The sequence below is a fragment of the Neovison vison genome, chromosome 4, assembly GCF_020171115.1.
Source record: "Neovison vison isolate M4711 chromosome 4, ASM_NN_V1, whole genome shotgun sequence".
Classification (NCBI taxonomy): domain Eukaryota; kingdom Metazoa; phylum Chordata; class Mammalia; order Carnivora; family Mustelidae; genus Neogale; species Neogale vison.
In genome coordinates, this window is record NC_058094.1 from 86,833,983 (window position 1) to 86,855,116 (window position 21,134).

The 21,134-nt window shown below is 36.5% G+C and overlaps 1 protein-coding gene across 4 annotated transcripts in view; it reads left to right on the forward strand.

Annotated features, from left to right (window-relative positions):
* PRKDC (protein kinase, DNA-activated, catalytic subunit) overlaps nt 1-21,134 on the forward strand; it is a 241,144-nt gene that overhangs the window by 180,040 nt on the left and 39,970 nt on the right. For all 4 annotated transcript variants that reach the window (XM_044245625.1, XM_044245626.1, XM_044245629.1 and 1 more), the window contains 6 exons: nt 8,448-8,653; nt 11,284-11,422; nt 12,578-12,766; nt 13,653-13,877; nt 14,861-14,969; nt 16,569-16,680. In XM_044245625.1, the coding sequence (XP_044101560.1) occupies nt 8,448-8,653; nt 11,284-11,422; nt 12,578-12,766; nt 13,653-13,877; nt 14,861-14,969; nt 16,569-16,680 (980 nt within the window). The remainder of the gene's footprint in view (nt 1-8,447; nt 8,654-11,283; nt 11,423-12,577; nt 12,767-13,652; nt 13,878-14,860; nt 14,970-16,568; nt 16,681-21,134) is intronic.

The window sequence follows — 21,134 nt, forward strand, 5'->3', positions numbered from 1 at the left end:
AGAGTATCATGTCATCTGCAAAGAGTGAAAGTTTGACTTCTTCTTTGCTGATTTGATGCTCTTTATTTCTTTTTGTTGTCTGATTGCTGTGGCCAGGACTTCCAGTACTATGTTGAACAATTGTAGTGAGAGGGGACATCCCTGTCGTGTTCCTGACCTTAAGAAAAAGCTCTCAGTTTTTCCCCCACTGAGGATGATATTTACTGTGGGTCTTCTGTATATTATGTATATGTGTATCTTTTATGATATTAAGATATGTTTCCTCTTTAGCTACATGGAAGAGAGTTTTTATGAAGAAAGGATGCTGTATTTTGTTAAATGCTTTCTCTGCATCAATTGAAGGATCCTATGGTTTTTGTCCCTTTTTTTATTGATGAAGCATATCACCTTAATTAATTTGTGGATGTTGAACCACCCCTGCAGCTCAGGAATAAATCCCACTTGTTTGTGGTGAATAATCCTTTTGATGTCTGTAGGATCCTATTAGCTAGTATCAGTGAGAATTTTTGCATCCATGTTCATCAGGGATATTGGTCTGTAATTCTCCTTTTCAGTGGGGTCTTTGTCTGGTTTTGGGATCAAGGTAACGCTGGCCTCATATAATGAGTTTGGAAGTTTTCCTTCCATTTTGTTTTTTGGAACAACTTCAGAATAGGTGTTAATTCCTTAAATGTTTGGTAGAATTCCACTGGGAGGCCATCTGGCCCTGGACTCTTGTTGTTGGGAAGTTTTGGATTACTGATTCAATTTATTTGCTGGTTATGGGTCTGTTCAGGTTTTCTATGTCTTCGTATTTCAGTTTTAGGAGTTTATATGTTTCTAGGAATGCATCCATTTCTTCCAGATTGCCTAATTTCTTGGTATATAATTCCTCATGATATTCTCTTATAATTGCTTGTATTTATTCAGTGTTGTTGTAATCTCTTATCTTTCATTCATGATTTTATTGATTTGGGTCCTTTATTCTTTTTGATAAGTTGGGCTAGGGGTTTTTCAATCTTACTAATTCTTTCAAAGAACTAGCTCCTGGTTTTGTTGATCTGTTCTGCTTTTTGTTTTGTTTTTTTTTTTAATTTCTATATCATGGATTTCTGCTCTAATTTGTATTATTTCTCTTCTGCTGGATCTAGGTTTTATTTGCTGTTCTTTACCGAGCTCCTTTAGGTGTAAGGTTAGGATATATATTTGAGACCTTTCTTGCTTCTTGATACTTCCCTCCTAGGAAGGCCTTTGCTGCATCCTAAAGATTCTGAACTGTTATATTTTTATTTTCATATGCTTCCATATATTTTTAAAAATTCTATTTGGGGCACCTGGGTGGCTCAGTGGGTTAAGCCTCTGCCTTCGGTTCAGGTCATGATCTCAGGGTCCTGGGATTGAGCCCCACATCAGGCTCTCTGCTCGGTGGGGAGCCTGAGATAGAGGCTCTCTATCTGCCTGCCTCTCTGCCTACTTCTGCCTACTTCTGATTTCTCTGTCTGTGAAATAAATAAATAAATAATCTTTTAAAAAAATAATAATAAAATAAAATAAAAATTCTTCTTTAATTTCCTGGTTGACCCATTCATTCTTTAGATGGATGCTGGTTAACCTCCATGTATTTTTTGTTCCTTCCAAATTTTCTCTTGTAATTGCATTCAAGTTTTAAAGCATTGGTCTGAAAGTGTACACGGCACAATCTCGGGGGTTTTTGTACTGGTTGGAACCTGATTTGTGACCCAAGTATGTCATCTATTCTCGAGGGGACGTTCCATGTGCACTCAAGAGGAATATGTATTCTGTTGCTTTAGGATGAGATGCTCTGAATGTGTCTGTGAAGTCCATCTGGTCCAGTGTGTCACTCAAAGCCTTTGTTTCCTGTTTATCTTCTGTTTAACGATCTGTCCATTGGTTTGAGTGAGGTGTTAAAGCTCCCTACTGTTATTGTATTATTATCCATGAGTTTCTTTAATTTTGTTATTAATTGGTTTATATATTTGGATGCTTCCAAGTCAGGGGTAGAAATATCTACAATTATTAGACCTTCTTGTTGAATAGATTCTTTTTATTATGAAGTTGTGTCCTTGTTTACCTCTTTGGTTTAGAAACTAGTTTGTCTTTTATAAGGATGGCTACTCCAGCTTTCTTTTCATGTCTATTAAGATGATAAATGGTTCCCCATCCCCTCACCTGTCACTTTCAATCTGGAGGTGTTTGGGGCTCTAAAATGAGTCTCAGCATACTGATGGATCTTGTTTTGTTATCTAATCTGATACTCTGTGTCTTTTAATTGGAGTATTTCATCCATTTACATTCAGAATAATTATTGAAGGAGATGACTTTAGTGCCATATATTACTTGTAAAGTCGGCGTTTGTATAAATTGTCTCTGTTCTGAGGTGCCTGGGTGGCTCAGTGTGTTAAAGCCTCTGCCTTCAGCTAGGTCATGATCCCAGAGTCCTGGGATCGAGCCCCGCATTGGGCTCTCTGCTCAGCAGGGAGCCTGCTTCTCCCTCTCTCTCTCTCTGCCTGCCTCTCTGCCTGCTTGTGATCTCTGTCTAATAAATGAATAAAATCTTAAAAAAAAAAAATTGTCTCTGTTCCTTTCTGATCTTTTTTTATTTTTGAGCTCTCTCTTCCCTCAAAGGATCCCCTTTAATATTTCTTGCAGGGCTGTTTTAGTGTTCATAAATTCTTTCAGTTTTTGTTTGATCTGGAAACTCTATCTCTCCTTCTATTCTGAATGACAGCCTTGCAGGATAAAATACTCTTGGCTGCATATTTTTCCCATTTAGCATGTTAATTATGTCATGGCAGTCCTTTCTGGCCTGCCAGCTCTCTGTGGACAGGTCTGTTGCCGGCCTTATGTGTCTACCCTTATCAGTTAAGGACCTCTTGTCCTGAGATGCTTTCAGGATTTTCTCTTTATCAGTGAAATTTGTAAGCTTTACTGTATTATGTTGGAGTGTTGACCTATTTTTATTGATTTTGTGGGGGATTTTCTGTGCCTCCTGGACTTGAATGCTTTTTCTTCCCCAGATTAGGGAAGGTCTGTTCTATAATTTGTTCAAAGAAACCTTCTTCTCCCCCTCTCTCTTCACCTTCTGGACCTCTGTTACTCAAATATATTTTGCTTTATGGTATCACTGATTTTTTGAAGTCTCCCTTGGTAATCCAGTAGTAGTTTTTGTCTCTTTTTCTCAGCTTCCCTATTTTCCATCATTTTGTCTTCTATATCACTGCCTCTCTCTTCTGCTTTGTTTATCCTAGCTATTAGAGCCTCCATGTTTGACTGCATCTCAGTATAGCATTTTAAATTTTGGCCTGATTAGATCTTAGTTCTTTTATTTCTACAGTAAGGGAGTCTGTAGTGGCTTCTTTGCGTTTTTCAAGCCCAACGTGTATCTTTATAATTGTTTTGATTTCTAGTTCCAATATGTTACTTGTATCCATATCGATTCAATGCCTACCAGAGAATAGTACCGCCTGTTCTTTCTTTTGCACTCATTTTCTCCATCTAGTCATTGTTTTCAGAAAAGTAAGGAGGAAAGAATAAAACAAAACAGCAGGAACAGTAGTAATAACCACCACAACAAAAACCTCAGGAAGTTGCTTCTGATATATGCTGTGTACATTCTGCTATTGTGTTTTGGCTGCTCTTTCCCACTGGTACTTCCTCTGTAGCATTCCTTCTTGCTTGCAATGGAGTGTTTTGACCCTTAAGTACGTATGGTTTGATTTGTCTGTCAAGTTAAGTTTGTAAAGGAAAAAAGGAAAAAAAGAGAAGAAAAAAAAGACAAAACAAAAACAAAGCCTGATCTAAAACAAGAGAAAGGAAAACAGAACAAAAATGGATACAAACAGACAAACAATAAACTGTAAGCGTGATTCTAGAAAATAAGAAACAAGGAAGGAAAGAAGAGTAGGGAAAGAAGAAAAGAGAGAAAAAAAGTAGCCAGGCTCAAAAATTAAGAGAAGGAAACAATCAAACCAACAACTGAACAAAAGATTATCTGCCTGATACAAAAAAAGAAGAAAAAGAAAGAAAAAGAGAGAAAAGGGGAAAAAATAGATGATTAAAGGATGAAGAATAAAAAATAAGAAACAGAAAAATGAAAAAAAGCATTAGAAATTAAGAAAAGGGGAATCAAAAATAAAAAAAGAAACAAGCTTTGTTCTGTTTCCACTGGAAGGTGATGTTTTGGTACTTTAATCAGTGGACTTGGTAGATTGTGGACTTGTGTTTGTCTTCTTTGGAGAGGTTTGCTGGACTGGTTCACAAGGTGACTTGCTTTTATAAAAATGCCCCTGCTAGGTGCTTGGTGCAAGATGTAGTGTAGGAGACTCCAGAGTCCACTGGAGGTGTTGTGTTTCTCTTTGAAGTCCTTCTGTGCTGGTGGTGGGAGGGAAGTAGGAGGGATGGTGGAGGAGGTGGAAAATGGTATCACCCAGCCCTCCTCTCTCCGGGGAGCGGAACTCCCAGCCACTGTTAAGGAGACCTCTTAGAAGAGCAAACAGTCTCCTGTGTCCTGTGGTTTCATCAGTTCCCTTCCCTAACCTGTCTGTGCCTAGACCATTGGCACACCCAGAGCCGCAGATCTGTATTTTATCTCTGGCTGATGGTTGATATTCAAAACTCCCAAGTTTTAAAGGGCATAATAAGGTGTAGGCCCACTCCCAAACCAGGAGGAGAGGCTTGGGTTGTGTCAAGCACCATACTATCCGGAAAAACCATAGCTCAGTACATGTGCAGAGCCTACAATTTATTGTAATGCTCAGTGAAAAGCTGGAACCAGGTTATTGGCAGTATACACTCAACTCTGTCCCCTGCTCCCCTCTGTCCCAGAAAAGCCTTTGCAGAGGCTTGAATCTATTGTGGCAGATAGCAAAAACTATGACCAGGCTAATTGCACTGTGCTCCAGTCTCTGCTTTCTGCTTAGTTCAGCCACAGAAAAGCAGCCACTCAGCGCACACAGGTTTAAGTCTGTTGTGGCTCACAGCAAAATGTTATTAAGAGGCTTTCTGCCCTCTGTGCACACCTGTGACTCTGCTGGTGAGCACCGATCAATGTTTCCAGCTGGCCTTTGGTCCTTTGAGAGGCAAAATATGCTCTTCCAAATGATCTCTGGAATGGGTGTGATCTCACCCTATTCAACCTAAGGGATCTTCTCACTGTGGCTTATTGTGTGGTTCTTACCCACGGGGCTCTTTCCCACAGTCTCCTTCTTCCTGACTTGGCTCTGAGAAACAGGTTCTGTCCCCTTCAGGGCCTTGTGGCTTTCCTCTCCACCAGTTCAGGGCTCTGAACTTTATATCTGCCCCCCTACTCTTGCTCCAACTGTGCAGATTGTTTCCTTAATCCTCTGATTGTCCCAAAACACTTAAATATTGATCAAGCTGTATTTGAAGGACATGGCAAGTTCAGGATCCCCCTACTACTCTACCGTCTTAACTCCATCCCCCAAAGCCCATTTTTGTAATTTTGTAACTAGTAACCTCCCTGGAGTAATTTAAAGTATATATTCTTTAATATTATTTATCAGTAGCTTTGGTTTGCAAACTAATTGGGTAATAATTCCCTACTATGAAATACTAGGTTTTCCTGTTTTGTTCTTTCCTATGTAGCATAAAGCTATTAATACAGTTTCTTTTTATATATTGTATTTTTATTGGTTTAAATATAAGTAGAGTTCCTTCATTGTTTTTTTCTTGGCTACACTAAAGATAAAATTTGAGAAATTGTATTGAATTAGCCAGTATTTCAAAGTAAGTTTCTCTTTACATTGTATTCCTAAGTAATTTTTTAAATTCTGAATTCCTAGCTTTGTCCCCAAATTTATTTTAAAAAGCTAGTTTTTTCCATTGCTGTTTAAGAGTCATTAACTGTCATTAAGTAAATAAATGATTTTTACTCATTCTAGAGCTTGTTATTCGGCATTGCCTACGGAAAAAGCAGTATGAATGCAAGTCAGTGCCTGCAGTTGGCAGCATTTGCTATTATGGTTTTCTGTTTGTGGTTCATACCTGAAAGTATGATTGTTTTCCTCTTTTTATGCCATCTTTGTACATTTGCATGGCTTTCACATGAGTTCTTATTCTAGCAAGCACTCTGTTGAGATGTCATTGCCCAGCCATGACATCCCAGAATGAGTTTCTTGTCTGCTGTATATCCTGTATTGGTCAGAGTATCCTAACTATATACATTAAACTGGAAGAAAAACCCATTTGGCCATTTTTTATAAAGACCAAACAAGCAATGAATAGCATATATGTAGGACACCAAATCAATTATCCGTTTGCCAGTCAGTGACTGGAGGTGAACCATGAGAGACTATGGACTCTGAAAAACAACCTGAGGGGTTTGAAGGGCCAGAGGGTGGGAGGTTGGGGGAGCCAGGTGGTGGGTATTAAGGAGGGCACGTATTGCATGGAGCACTGGGTATGGTGCAAAAACAATGAATACTGTTACGCTGAAAAGACATTAAAAAAAAATTTTTTTTTTAATTTTCTTTTACAGAGCACTTATTGATATTGTATGTGTGACTCTCTATTTAAGAACTGTGGAATACATGAAATGAAGAAATGTTTCTTGCCTTCACCTAATGCAGTGAGATAAGGGTCCAAACAAAGAATACTGTTATTCCAGTAGATTGTCATCATTTTGAAAATTAGGCTTCATTACTTTATTCTGTTTTGGAATTTATAAAAAGTGAAATCAGCTGAAGATTTTTTGCTTAGCAAATCATTTTTATAGAGTAAAATGATACTGTCAACAAGATTATACAGAATAGTCAACCCTGAAAATAGACTTACAGAACTCATTCAAATTATAAGAATACATTTACATATAAAGGAATGATACACCAGTAATAGTTGTTTAATTATTTAAAACTTTCACAAAAGACTTCTATTGGCAAGTGGGAATAAATCTTATGCTACATGCCATCAGGGACAGCACTGTTGATTACAATGTCTGGAACACAGAGGGCATTTGGTAAATACAGAATGAGTTGATTCCTTGAAAATTAAAAGTATATTTATTTTAAAGATTTTATTTGTTTATTTGAGAGGAAGCAAGTGAGCATGTGTGCACATGTGTGCCCTTGCATTAGCAGGGAGAGGGACAGAGGGAGAGGGAAAGGGAGATGGAGAATCTCTTTTAAAGATTTATTTATTTATTTATTTGACAGACAGAGATCACAAGTAGGCAGAAAGGCAGGCAGAGAGAGAGGGAAGCAGGCTCCCTGCTGAGCAGAGAGCCCCATGTGGGGCTCGATCCCAGGACCCTGGGATCATGACCTGAGCTGAAGGCAGTGGCTTAACCCACTGAGCCACCCAAGTGCCCAAGATGGAGAATCTCTTAAGCAGACTCTGCTGAGCATGGATTCTGACATGGGACTTGATCTCATAACCCGGAGATCATGACCTGAGTTGAAACTAACAGTCAGCTGCTCAACTGACTGAGCCACCCAAGAGCCCCCAAAATATATGTATTTTAAAATAGTCTTATATAATTCAGGGTTTCCCTCTCTAAATTAGAATGATGTTATCTCAAAATCTGACACTTTAGCTGAGACACTTTGCTGTGTTATTGACTGAAACAATTTTATTTGGATTTTCTTTCCTATACCACTAGTTCCTTCTAATAGTGATGTTTTTGTTTGCTAGCTTGCTTTGAAGAATCTATATTCTTTCACGTCCCCTGATGTAGAACTTAAGTTGGCTTGATCAGACATAGCAAGTGGCCCGTGTATGGCACAGCTGCAAGGAAAGTGTGTTTGTGGCTTAGGGGGGACTGTCTTTTCCAGATATCTGCATGTATGTGCATGCACAGACATATACACAAGAACTATGTGCACACATTCAGGTTTGTTTTAATGAAAATACTACCATCCTATTTATAATATTCTGATTTGTAGCATATTGATTTGTAGCATATTTTTTATTGGTGTATATAGGATGCTGAAATTGAGAGTTACAAAATAAAGGTCATATAAAACTCCCTGAAATCCTCTAATTCAATATTATTGTGAATAAGTTAGCTCCTGGTTGGAAGGAGATGAGAAAAACGATGTTAAATAGTGTAACAGAGATAATTATACCTATTCCTTGGTAATTGGATATGAAAGCTGTGTGTTTCAGCTGTTTTTCTCACCTATTCAGGCTAAATATTCCTGGGAACTACAGTTGTTGTTTGGATATATAATTTATATATACAAAATTTTTTATGTTTTGCTAGTGGTTTTCTTGCTTTAAATTAACCTCTGAATTGGAACTGTAAAAATAAAATATCATTTCCTCCTTTAAGCAAGCTGAATGTTAAGGAAATTTTGTTAATAGAATTACACAGAGAAATTTTTATTTATGTCAAAATGTTCTTTTATATTTAGTAACATGACTGACTTACTTGTGAAGATACAGTCAAAGTACCACAGGCAAAATAGCTGCATATGTTTGTGGTTTCACAGGAAATCAGTTGCCAACACACGGACTTGCTGAGCCTCGACCCAGCTTCTGTCAGTGCTGGCTGCCTGGCCAGTCTGCAGCAGCCTGTGGGTGTCCGCCTTCTCGAGGAGGCCCTGCTCCACCTGGTGCCTCAAGAGCCAACTGCCAAGAGGTTTCGGGGGAGGACTCGCCTCTCTCCTGATGTCGTCAGATGGATGGAACTTGCTAAGTAAGCTCTGTGATCCAGACTGTTGGGAGAACAGTGAATTTGACTGAAGTAATAAGGAAAAACTTCTCATTCTCATGAAAAATGAGCAAAAAAAGTTGATTGTAACACTTCTGTGAAGTTTTTTTGAAAAACTTATCTGGCAAAGTACCATTCCTTAAGTCAAGAGTAGTTGTCCCAACAAGGAATGTCTTTCCTCAGGAAAGAGAACATCAATGAAACTTGTTCTTTCAGTATACAGTCTTTTTTGGACTGAGGGTGTTATTTATCAAGTTTAGTTTCCTGTAAAGTGTGGCCATAACTTAGAGTTTTATATGTTTTTACTGCTTCACTAAACTGAATAGAGGATAGTCCATTATTTTTAGCAGGACTCAAACTTTTAGAAACAATCCAATTACTTTGTTTATTTGGAAAAAAACAAATTCCGTTTTGTCATTATGCCCTTTTGCATTATGTCTGATCTTTTTCCTTACTTGTGGTTTTATCATAAGAAAGCCAGTGCCTAATTCTGAGAAGGATGTTAGATTGAAATTAAATTTGAACTTCTGTTTTATAGTGCTGATTTTTAGATCTTCGGGTTCTAGGAAAAAGAGTAAAGGTAAGGGTGGGGAATCCTTGTACTATTTACTGTTTTATAGTCATTTTTATCTTTCTCTCTTGAATACTGTGTGTTAGTAAGACATTGTGTCATGTGCTAAGAAGAATTAGACATGTCTCCCCAGCTCACAAAACTAGCATCCAGTAGGAAATGTATGTACTTACATGCATAACTAACCATACCTGAAATAGAAAGTGTTGAGGTCTCTTGAGAGGCAGGGTAAATACCAGGGCAGTTCAGAGGGTACATCTTGGCTAATACTGATTCTACTTAGTAACCATTTTTATTCTGTTGTTTCACATGTGCAAGTGAATAGTCACTAGCACTTTGTATATTTAATATTTTCAGGGAATGAGAAACTCATCTAATGTGTATTTGCTGGGTAAATGTAATACACAACTTTTAAGATCCTAAACTTTAAACATTTGCTTCTTACTTTATTTAAATACTTCCTCATACTTTTGGGGCTCCTTAGCAGCTCAGTCAGTTGAACATCCAACTCTTGGTTTTTGCTCAGGCCATGATCTCAGGGTCATGAGACAGAGCTCTGCTTCGGGCTCCACACTCAGTGGGGACTCTGCTTGGGATTCTCTCTCTCCCTCTACCCCTCCCCGTGCTTGAGCTCTCTCTACTCTCTTTCTCTCTAAAATAAATAAATCTGCAAAAGAAATACTTCCTCATACTTTTGTATATATAATATTTTACATTCCTTTCAAACAGAGTACTAAGAACATAATTTTGCCTGTTCATGACATGTCATGGTCATCATTTTGACTATGTTAAAGTGTGTATTATCCTGGGAACATGGGGACAGTGCAAGGTGGATATGAGACTGATCTCTTTTCTGAGTTACTGGAAAATGTTTTTAGTTTCATCTCCTTTTAGGCTCTTGGACTATAAGCTGTTAAGATACCTCCCCATCTCCCCACTTCTGCCTCTGGTTTGTTACCCATAACCCTCTACAAACAGAGGAAAGAGAAGGCCATATCTACTAGATTTTTATCTAAATTTGGAATCCTGGGGCTTCTGGGTAGCTCAGTCAGCTAAGCATCTGCCTTCAGCTCAGGTCATGATCCTAGGGTCCTGGGATCTCAGGCTCCCTGCTCAGCTTTGGAATCTGTTTCTCCCTCTTCCTCTACACCTCCTGCCTCCTCTTGTTTTCCCCTCTCTCTCACTTTCTCTCCAATAAATAAAATCTTTAAATAAATAAATAAATAAATTTGGAACACTTGGGCTCTGACAGAGTCCTTAAGGCTTTTTTTTTTTTTTTTTTTTTTTTTTTATGTAATAAGTACATGAGATTTCATACTGAGAAAGGACCAAACTGCAGGAAAGCCAAAGAGGAAGCTGTCCTCGCTTGGCTGGCCAGGTGATTGTAGCTTCAGGAAGAGATGACATTTGTGTTGAGACCTAAAAGATGGGGGGGAAATTCCAGGGAAAGAGAACAAACTTATTAACACTTACTTGAGAATATCTTGGTGGGGAAGCTTCGTTGATGGGGTGAAGAAGATTTTTGTTAATGTGAATTGAGGAATGAGTGCTCTAGCAAATAGGATGTAAGAAAATTACTTGTCAGTAGAATCGAGATGACCCATAGCATGTGGATTAAAACATGGTCTTATTAGGATCAGGATTAATTTTTACTCACTCTGGATTCTTGACTATGTTCCAAATTTTAGGTATAGACAGGATTTCAAATTAGTCACCCAGTGATATGTGTGATGTTACTGTAATGGATTAACACAGAATGGTCTTATTATGGTGAGGCAATTTATCCATTGTAAATTTTAGGATATTTTCATAATTCACTCTAAATGTACCTTAGAATAATCTTTGTGTCCTGTATGACTAAAGTAGTAAAACCTGATGGTAACTAAACAATGTCTAAGATTTTATATTTTTATAAAATAAAAATAACATATATCCTTTTTGGCTAACATAATGTGGTCGCTTAATTTAGTATCATTTCATTAGAACAAACACTTGAAAAATATTGTCATATTCATTGATTTGGATTTTTTGTTTGTTTCTTTAGACTATATAGGTCAATTGGAGAATATGATGTCCTCCGCGGTATTTTTAGCAGTGAGATAGGAACAAAGCAAGTCACTCAGAGTGCTATATTAGCAGAAGCAAGAAGTGATTATTCTGAAGCTGTTAAACAGTATAATGAGGTAAAATTTATCTTTAGCAAATATGTCAGTTGCTTAAACACTTTTGTTATCTGAATGGAAAAACTGCTAGCTTTAGAATTCAGAGTTTCATCATGTTTCAACTTTATTCCTTAGTTTTTTTTTTTCCAATTTATTTATTTTCAGAAAAACATTATTCATTATTTTTTCACCACACCCAGTGCTCCATGCAAGCCGTGCCCTCTATAATACCCACCACCTGGTACCCCAACCTCCCACCCCCCCCCCCGCCACTTCAAACCCCTCAGATTGTTTTTCAGAGTCCATAATCTCTCATGGTTCACCTCCCCTTCCAATTTACCCAAATTCCCTACTCCTCTCTAACGCCCCTTGTCCTCCATGGACGGGACTGGAAGAGATTATGCTGAGTGAAATAAGTCAACCAGAGAGAGTCGATTATCATATTCCTTAGTTTTTACAGAAGGGTTAATGGCAGGAAATAGTTTCATATTATCTCTTATTCTCTTTAAGAAAACATCACTGAATAGAAGAGAGAGCATTTCCTATCAAATATTATAAAACTATGAGATGCTATTTCAATATGTGTTGTTATTATATAATTCTATTTGGGTAGATCATTTTCCTTCAGTAAATAAAAACCTTATGGAGAGGTAGGTAAAAATTGGTTTTGAGAAGATGACTGTAAGTTCAATCTTGTACATTTTGCGTTCGGAGTTGCCAATGGCTATCCAGTTATAGATGCCTAGCAAGTAGCTGAAATTCAGAGTCTGTGATCTATGAGATGGCTGAATGAGCAATACAGAATAAAGTCATCTACAATTTTCAGTAAGTGTCTTATTTTCTAATTTTCAATCTAAGAATTCTTTAAGTGGTAAATAAACCACAGTATTGATTTAAATAAAATTTTAGGTCATTCAGAGTCTTTAGTTAACTGGCTTCTTTCGTAAGTTTCTCAGAGAAATAGTTTCCTCTTGGTTTTTATGTTCATTTGTTCCCATAAGATTTGTTTTGGTTTATTCCATTCAGTATTACTCTGTTTTCCCTTTTCTCTCCCTTTGCCATAAATCTGAAAATGATTGTCCTTAACATGAATGTTAACACTACCTATAATACAGATGCTTTCATTTACATTCTTACCAACTTTGTAAAATACATTTATGAACTTTTCTTCATGAGGCTCTCAATAAACAAGAGTGGGTGGATGGTGAGCCTACGGAACCTGAGAAGGATTTTTGGGAGCTTGCATCCCTCGACTGTTATAACCAGCTTGCTGAGTGGAAATCATTGGCATACTGTTCTATAGTCAGCGTTGATAATGAAAGCCCTCCAGATCTAAATAAAATGTGGAGTGAACCATTTTATCAGGTGGGTAGAATTTTTTTTGTTATTTATTTATACATTTAGAGATTCATTTATTCATTTTAGCACAAGCAGAAGAGACAGAGGGAGAAAGAGAGAGAATCTCAAGCAGACTCTACAGTGCCTGGAGCCCAACTCGGGACTTGATCACATGACCCTGAGACCATGACCTGAGCTAAAACCAAGAGTCAGATGCTTAACTGACTGTACCACTCAGGTACCCCCTGATAGAAATTTTTTTTCAGGTCACTGAGATAAATATTTTAGATGGTAAGCTGTTTTCTAATTAAGTTGTTTAAAACTTTTAAAAAACAAAGTAGTAGTTGTAAAGTATTAGGATATTTATATAGCCTGACGGCCCGCATGAACTCCATAATACTGTTAAATCTCTTACCACTTTTGTCTAACCCTTTCCAAATAAATGGGATGCATTTAAAAATAAATACTAATGTCCGTGCATGACTCCATGGAAGAATATTTCATGGTGTCTCTGCCCTGAGTCACAGGCTACGTATGGGGTAGCCCTCACCCCTGAAGTGGGACAGATTCCCTCTCATGGGATCACCCAGACTCTTGGAGGGAAGCAGCTCACCTGGTCCCCATAATACAGCTGACTTGCCTGTGCTTGTAGATTACTCACTTGTATGTAACACCCAATGATCTTTCAGCTAAAAGTGGCTCCCATTTTCTATAAAACATGTTCCCGTGTATTTTGTGGTTACAAAATGAGTAATTTTAAGTGAATGTGTTTTAAAAATTATAGTTTTAGGTTTGAAGCATCACATTAGCTCTAAATTTTGACCTGAAAAGTTATACCAAAGTATGTTATAAAATAATTAAGCATACTCATATTGACTTTCTAAAGTTACAAGTAGAGTCTTCTGCTCCTTAGGAAACCTATCTACCTTACATGATCCGCAGCAAGCTGAAGTTACTGCTTCATGGGGAGGCTGACCAGTCCCTGCTGACGTTTATTGATGAAGCTGTGAACAAAGAGCTTCAGAAGGCTCTTATAGAGCTGCACTATAGTCAAGAATTGAGCCTTCTTTACCTCTTACAAGATGATGTTGACAGAGCCAAATATTATATTGAAAATTGCATTCAGAATTTTATGCAGGTAATGCAGTTGCACCAGTCTGAAACGTACCCTTTCTTTGATACTTTTAATCGTCAGTAAACTCATGAATAAAAAAAAAAAAATCAAGTGGAAATTTTCTTTTACCCATTTCCTTCTTTTCTGTTCTTCCAGTTTCTTCTACACTCTGTCCTTTGTATTAATGCATTTTTAGTCTCTTTTTTTTTTTTCTGTTTTAAAAAGTTCGATTTTTTTCATTTTTCCTTACGTTTTTATCTTTCTGACACTGTTAAAGAACACTTGAGGGGTAGGGTAGACTTTTCATCTAGGTTGGCTGAATGGAAGTTGGTTGCTTTGTGACGAACATGAATTTTCCCTGTTCATTTTTTACCATTTTGCCTTCTTTCCTGTTTGCTTTTATGAGAATGTTCTGATGTTTGTTCTTAAAGTCAGTGTCTTTATAGAGCCTATTAACATTTATTATTGGCTTATATTGATCATAGAGGCATAACCATTCATTGTCTTTATTTTGTATTTTATTTATTTTTTAAGTAGGCTCCATGCCCGGTTTGGAGCCAGTGTGGGGCTTGAACTCAGGGAGATCAAGATCTGAGTCAAGATCAAGAGTTGGTCACTCAACCAGCTGAGCCACCCAGGCACCCCAAATTTTGAATTTGTTTAGTACACTCATGGGGAAGTTTATCAAAGAAGGAATTGGCTTCTGCGATTGGCAGTTTTATACTATAGGACATTGTGATTTTTAAGAACTGGTGATGAATAGAGGCAACAATGCCTAATTGTGTTGATTTTATTGACTTCTTTGAAACAAAATGTAATTAAAACCTAAATTATTTTTAAAAACTTAAACCATTTGTTAATTGCTTCTGTGAGCTAACTATTAACTATTCTGAGACACATTCTGCAATTGATGCAGGGTAGTTGCTATATTTTATGTTATAGAGAAGTGTATTAAAGTTTAAAGTAGTAAATTTATTTATAAGCAATGTTAAATATCTTTTTTCTAGAATTACTCAAGTATTGATGTCCTCTTACACAGAAGTAGACTCACCAAATTGCAATCTGTACAAACTATAATAGAAATTCAGGAGTTCATCAGTTTTATAAGCAAACAAGGTAATTTTTTTAATCTACCATTTTTTTCTTTTATAATTATAGAAACATTTTGGTATGATTTTACTTAGTGGAAGTACATTGTTTCTTAACATATGGGTAAGAAAATACCTTGAGTTCATTCTACAAATACATATTTTGACATCACTGAAGTAAATGTTTAAAATAGTCCAGCACTATTCTAGATACTGAAGATGCAAAGCCAAATAAAACGTATTGCCTATCTTGACAAAGCTTTCAAAAAAGTGGGGTAATCCCTACACAGTGTGATCCCTACTGAGGCAGAGGAAAGTCCCATGTCAAATTATGGTAACAGAATCTGCCCTGGACTGAAGGGTGTGGGAGGCTACTGGAGGAAGGGCCTGAGTTGAGTGTGTAAAAGGCAGGGGGGCTCACAGAAAGTCTGTCTTATAAAAAGTCTGCAGTGTCCCAGATAGGCTGGAAGTTCAGTGACTGGGTGCCACATGCCCTGGCCTGAGGGGAGATAAAACTGCTGGCAGCAGTGTGCAGACCCTGAAGGTCTTTCTGCTGCCAGCAAGTAGATTTTATCCTGGCACCTATGGGAGGCCACCCAGAGTCAAAGGGAAAGAGTACATCTTTGCATCAGATATACATCTTAGTTATAAGTTGGAATTTCAGCTTGTATGTTGAATAACTAAAAAATAAAAATGAAAGGCACTATCAGTACTAATAAAAATTGGTATTCATATATATCTACAACTGATCATACTCTAAATTTGGAGAATTCTTTTCCAAGTACATATTGTTAATGACATAATTAATGATTATTCATTAAGTGTTTTCTACTTTCCGGGACTTAAGTTAATCTCTTTTTCTATATTACATAGTTTTTATGACAGCCTTAGAAGATTTATGTTTTTTTCTTCTCATTTTAGAGAAACAGGTTAAATAACTTGCCTAATGTAATATGTAGAAAGATACTGATCTTGAACCCAGGACTGTCGATTTAAGCTTGTGTTCTTAACCACTGCTTTCCCACCAACAGAAAGAAAAACTAAAGCTTTAAAAACATTAGTAATGTGAAATTTAAATTTTCTGAGAGTTATCATGAATCTCTTGAGGCCAGATTGCTTTGTTTATTAATTATTATTAATCATGTAACCTTGTGCACATACCAAGGTTTGGGGCAGTATTCTGTCATTCAGCACAGTGATGTCTCCAGCTTAAGTGGTGAATACTCACATAAATGGCATAAACCAAAACTATAAGTAGTCCTGTGCTGATTCAGATCGGATTTTGCTAACAAGAAAATTGGCTGCAACCCTGTGAAAACTTTTCAGGTTTCAGTGCTTTTTAGATTTTGGAATTGTGGATGAAGGACTGTGAACCTATGCTAAATTTAAAAACTGTTTATGTTCATCTTCTCATTCTTACTCTATGTCCTTAAGAAATTGAGTTTTGATTGTGAATATGTATTAAGTTTACTGTGGTAACTTTTCATTCCTGTTGTGAAAGACAAAACAAAAATTTTTAATTTGGTCAAGAAATTTGAATTATGTTTCTATTCACTAGTGGAAGCCCTACTTTTTAAATCGGTCTTGTCATTGAGCTGTGGATATAGTCATCTTCTATTATTTTTAGGTAATTTATCATCTCAAGCTCCCCTTAAGAGACTTCTAAATACCTGGACAAACAGATACCCAGATACTAAAATGGATCCAATGAACATCTGGGATGACATTATCACAAATCGGTAAGGAGTGATCCTTTTCATCTGAATGTGGATTTTATTCTGAAATTGCCAGAAAGGTTTTTCTCCAAAACTGGCTTAGGAAAATGGGGGCTTTGAGTCTAGTGTAGATAGCTGACATCCTGCTGATTTTTCATATAAGTTCTTCGTTCTTAGAATACTCTCCATGTCAGCAGTGTGTCCTTTGTCCCAGCTTGTTCCCTGTGAGGGGACTGCAACCCACTAACACTGAATTTGTCACGTGCTGGGAAGTTTGTTACGAACATTCTTCTGGCAGTCAGAGAAGACAGGGGAGCAGTGGGGGCAGTGGTCCATCTGCTTCTGTCTCAGGGCTGAATGTTAGCTACTGAAATGGCAGCAAAGAAAACACTGCTTAGAGATTTTTTTATTATTCTATTATTATAAGTTGGGTTTTTGACACTCCTGCCTCCCACCTCCTGACTCTGTTACATAACTGTATGTATCACTTTACCAGGCCTGAGATGATTTTCATATGCTCAGTTTTTCTTTGCCCTGTGACAACCCTGGATAATTTATGAGGCAGATACTAACCATATATTTCAGAGACAAGGCACCAAAATCATAGAGGTTGTGAACTGTTTTATGCAAATATACACAGTAAGTCGGACTCGGGGACTGTGATCCTCTGTGTAATGTTCTTGCCATTATATTCCTTTTTTTAAAGAGATTTGTTTATTTATGTATGTATTAGAAAAAAAGCACAAGTTGGAGGAGCAAACGGAGAGGGAGAAAGAGAATCTGAAGCAGACTCAAACTGAGCTCGGAGCCCAATGTAGGGCTTAATCTGATAACCCTGAGATCACGACCTGAATTGAAACCAAGAGTCTGACACCTAACTGACTTACCACCCAGGCACCCCTTGCCATTATATCCCATTTCCTCTGCTGCTACAGTGTTTTTTGTGGGGTTATTTGGTTTGTTTGGGTTTTTTTTAACATTTTATTTTTTGTAACTTTTTTTTTTACTATTTATTTTGAGAGAAGTTCTTCTCTATAGAAAAGTTGTAAGAAAAGGGGAGCCCTCTTGCATTGTTGGTGGAAATGCAAACTGGTGCAGCCACTGTGGAAAACAGTAAGAAGGCTCCTCAAAAAGTTAAAAATAGAAGTACTATGTAGTCTAGCAATTGCACTAATAGATATTTACTCAAAGGACACAAAATACTAACTTACATGTACCCAATGTTTATAGCAGCATTATCTACAATATCCAAAGTATGGAAACAGCCCAAGTGTCCATCCACTGACAAATGGATGAAGAAGATATAGTATATATATATCAATGGAATATTACTCAGCCATAAAAAAACAAACAACAAAATCTTGACATTTGCAATAACATGGATAGAACTAGGGAGTATTATACTAAGCAAAATAAGTCATTCAGAGAAAGACAAATACCATATTTATTTCACTTGCATGTGAAATTTAAAAAAACAAAACAAATAAGTGAAGGGAAATAGAGGCAAGCCAAGAAATAAACTCAGCTATAGAGAATAAGATGGTGGTTGCCAGAGGGGAGAAGGTAGGGGAAGTGTTAAGTAGGTGATGGGCATGAAGGAGTATACTTGTGATGCGCACTGAGTATTATATGTAAGTGTTGAATCACTATATTATACATGTCTAATGTAACACTGTATGTCAACCAAAATTAAAATTAAAACTTAAATACATACATACAAGGGAAAATAAAAAAGCAGGACTCAGAAACAATATTATCTAGTCTCTCCAATGTATGATGCTTGGGATTTTTTGTTGTTTTAATGCCTAGATTTTTTACCTGTGCAACTAATAAACAGTGTAAGAGATGCTTTGAAACATGCATATATCCTGCTTCTCATAAAACTTAGCCCTTTTTATTTTGTATCTGTGAATGACTTTTAGCCAAAACCAGGCTCGACAATGATAGTTGCAAGGTGATGATTTTCTAATTCCACCACTGATGGATTCCAATTTTATTTAATGGAATATAATCCGTAACTGTTCTTATTTATATCATGTTCAAATTGTCTCAGATTTGGCCAGCAGGAGCCCCTTCAAACTGATATCACAGGCACATCTTGCAAAATTATTCCATGTTTATTCTAGAGCTGTTATAGTTTTAGTTCTTACATTTAGGTCTGTGATCCAAAGATAATATTTGTTCTTGGTATGAAGTGGGTAGATGGTATGATGCTCATATGGCTATCTAGTTCTCTCGTCCCATTGTTCAAAAGTCTTTTCATAATTGAATTGCCTCAGCACCTTTTTTAAAAATCAGTGACCATATGTGTGTGGGTCTGTTTTTGAATGTTCTATTCTATTACTTGTTTATATATACATTTTTTTCATATGTCATGTTGTCTTCATTACTGTTGTTTTATGTCTTGAATCATATAGGGTGAGTACTCCAGCTTTGTTTTTCTTTATGAAAATTCCTTTGTCTGTTTTAGGTTATTTATATTTATGTATACATTTTAGAAACTGCTTGTCAATTTCTACCAAAACAAAAGCACTGACAGTTTGGGATTTTGTTGACTAGAGTTTGGGAATTGCCATCTTAACTATATAATATAGAGTTCTCTAATTCATGAATATATGTCTTTCTAATTAGCTTTATTTAGGTTTCTTTAAAAAAATATTTTTTATTTTATGTGTATTCTTAATCCCCTTAATCTATTCACCCATGCCCCACCCACCTCCACTCTGGCAACCACCAGTATGTTCTCTGTATTTACGAGTCTGTTTTTTCTCATTGTTTGTTCATTTGTTTTGTTTCTTAAATTCTACATATGAACGAAATCATATGGTATTTGTCTTTCTCTGACTTAACTCACTTAGCATGTACTCTCTAGGTGCATCCATTTTGTTGGAAATGGCAAGATTCCATTTTTTATGACTGAGTAATATTCCATTATATACGTACCACATCTTCTGTATCCATTCATCTATCAGTGGACACTTAGATTGCTTCCATACCTTGGCTATTATTGTAAATAATGCTGCAATAAACATAGGGTTACAGATATCTTTTCAATTAGCATTTTCATTTTCTTCAGATACCCAGCAGTAATTTTTTGAGGAGCGCCCCCCCATACTGTTTTCCATAGTGGCTGCATCAATTTACATTCCTACCAACAGTGCACATGGGTTTCTTTTTCTCCATATCCTCCAACACTTGTTATTTCTTGCATTTTTTATTTTGGTCAGTGTGACAGGTATAAGGTAGTACCTCATTTTGGTTTTGACTTGCATTTCCCTAAAGATGAGCAACGTTGATCATCTTTTCATGTGTCTGTTGGCCATCTATATATCTTCTTTGGAAAAATGTCTATTCAGGTCCTCTGACCAGATTATTTGCTTTTTTTAGTGTTGAGTTGTATAAGTTCTTTTATCTTTGAGATATTAGCTCCTTATCAGATATATCATTTGCAAACATATTCTTCTATTCGGTAGGTTGCCTTTCTGTTTTGTCAGTGGTTCCCTTCATTATACAGAAGTTTTTTATTTTGGTATAGTCCCAATAATTTATTTTTGGTTTTGTTGCCCTTGCCAGAGGAGACATCTGGAAAATTGTTTCTGTGGCTAATGTTGAAGATATTACTACCTATGTTTTCTTCTAGGAGTTTTATGGTTTAGGTCTCATAGTTAGGTCCTTAATCCATTTTCAGTTTGCTTTTGTGTGTATTACAAGAAAGTGGTGTGGTTTCACTCTTCTGCATATAGCTGACCAGTTTTCCCAGTATGTTTTGTTGAAGAGACTATTTTTTCCCCATTGTATATTCTTGCCTCCTTTCTCATAGGTTAATTGACCATATAATATGGGTAAGTTTATTTCTGGACTTTATGTTCTGTTCCATTGATGTGTGTGGTTTTGTGCCAGTACAATACTGCTTTGACTACTATAGCTTTGTAGTATATCTTGAAATCTTAGATTCTTATACCTCCAGCTTTATTCTTCTTTCTCAAGATTTTTCGGCTATTTGGGAATCTTTCAAGGTTCCGTACACATTTTAGTTTTATTTGTTCTAGTTCTGTGAAAAATGTTTTTGGTATTTAGATAGGGATTGCATTAAATCTATAGATTGCCTTGGGTAGTATGGACATTTTAGCAATACTGGTTCTTCTAATCAATGAGCATGGAATATCTTTCCATTAGTTTGTGTCCTATTCATTTTTTTTAATCAAGGTTTTATAGTTTTAGAGTACAGATCTTTCACCTCCTTGGTTAACTTTATTCCTAGATATTTTATTCCTTACAGTGTATTTATTTGTAAATAGGATTATTTTAATTTCTCCTTCTACTATTTCATTTTTAGTGTATAGAAATGCAATAGGTTTCTGTATATTAATTTTGTATCCTGTAGTTTTACTGAATTCATTTAATAATGCTAATAGTTTTTTTGCTGGCATCGTTATGGTTTTCTATATATAGTTTCATGTCATCTGCAAATGTAGAAG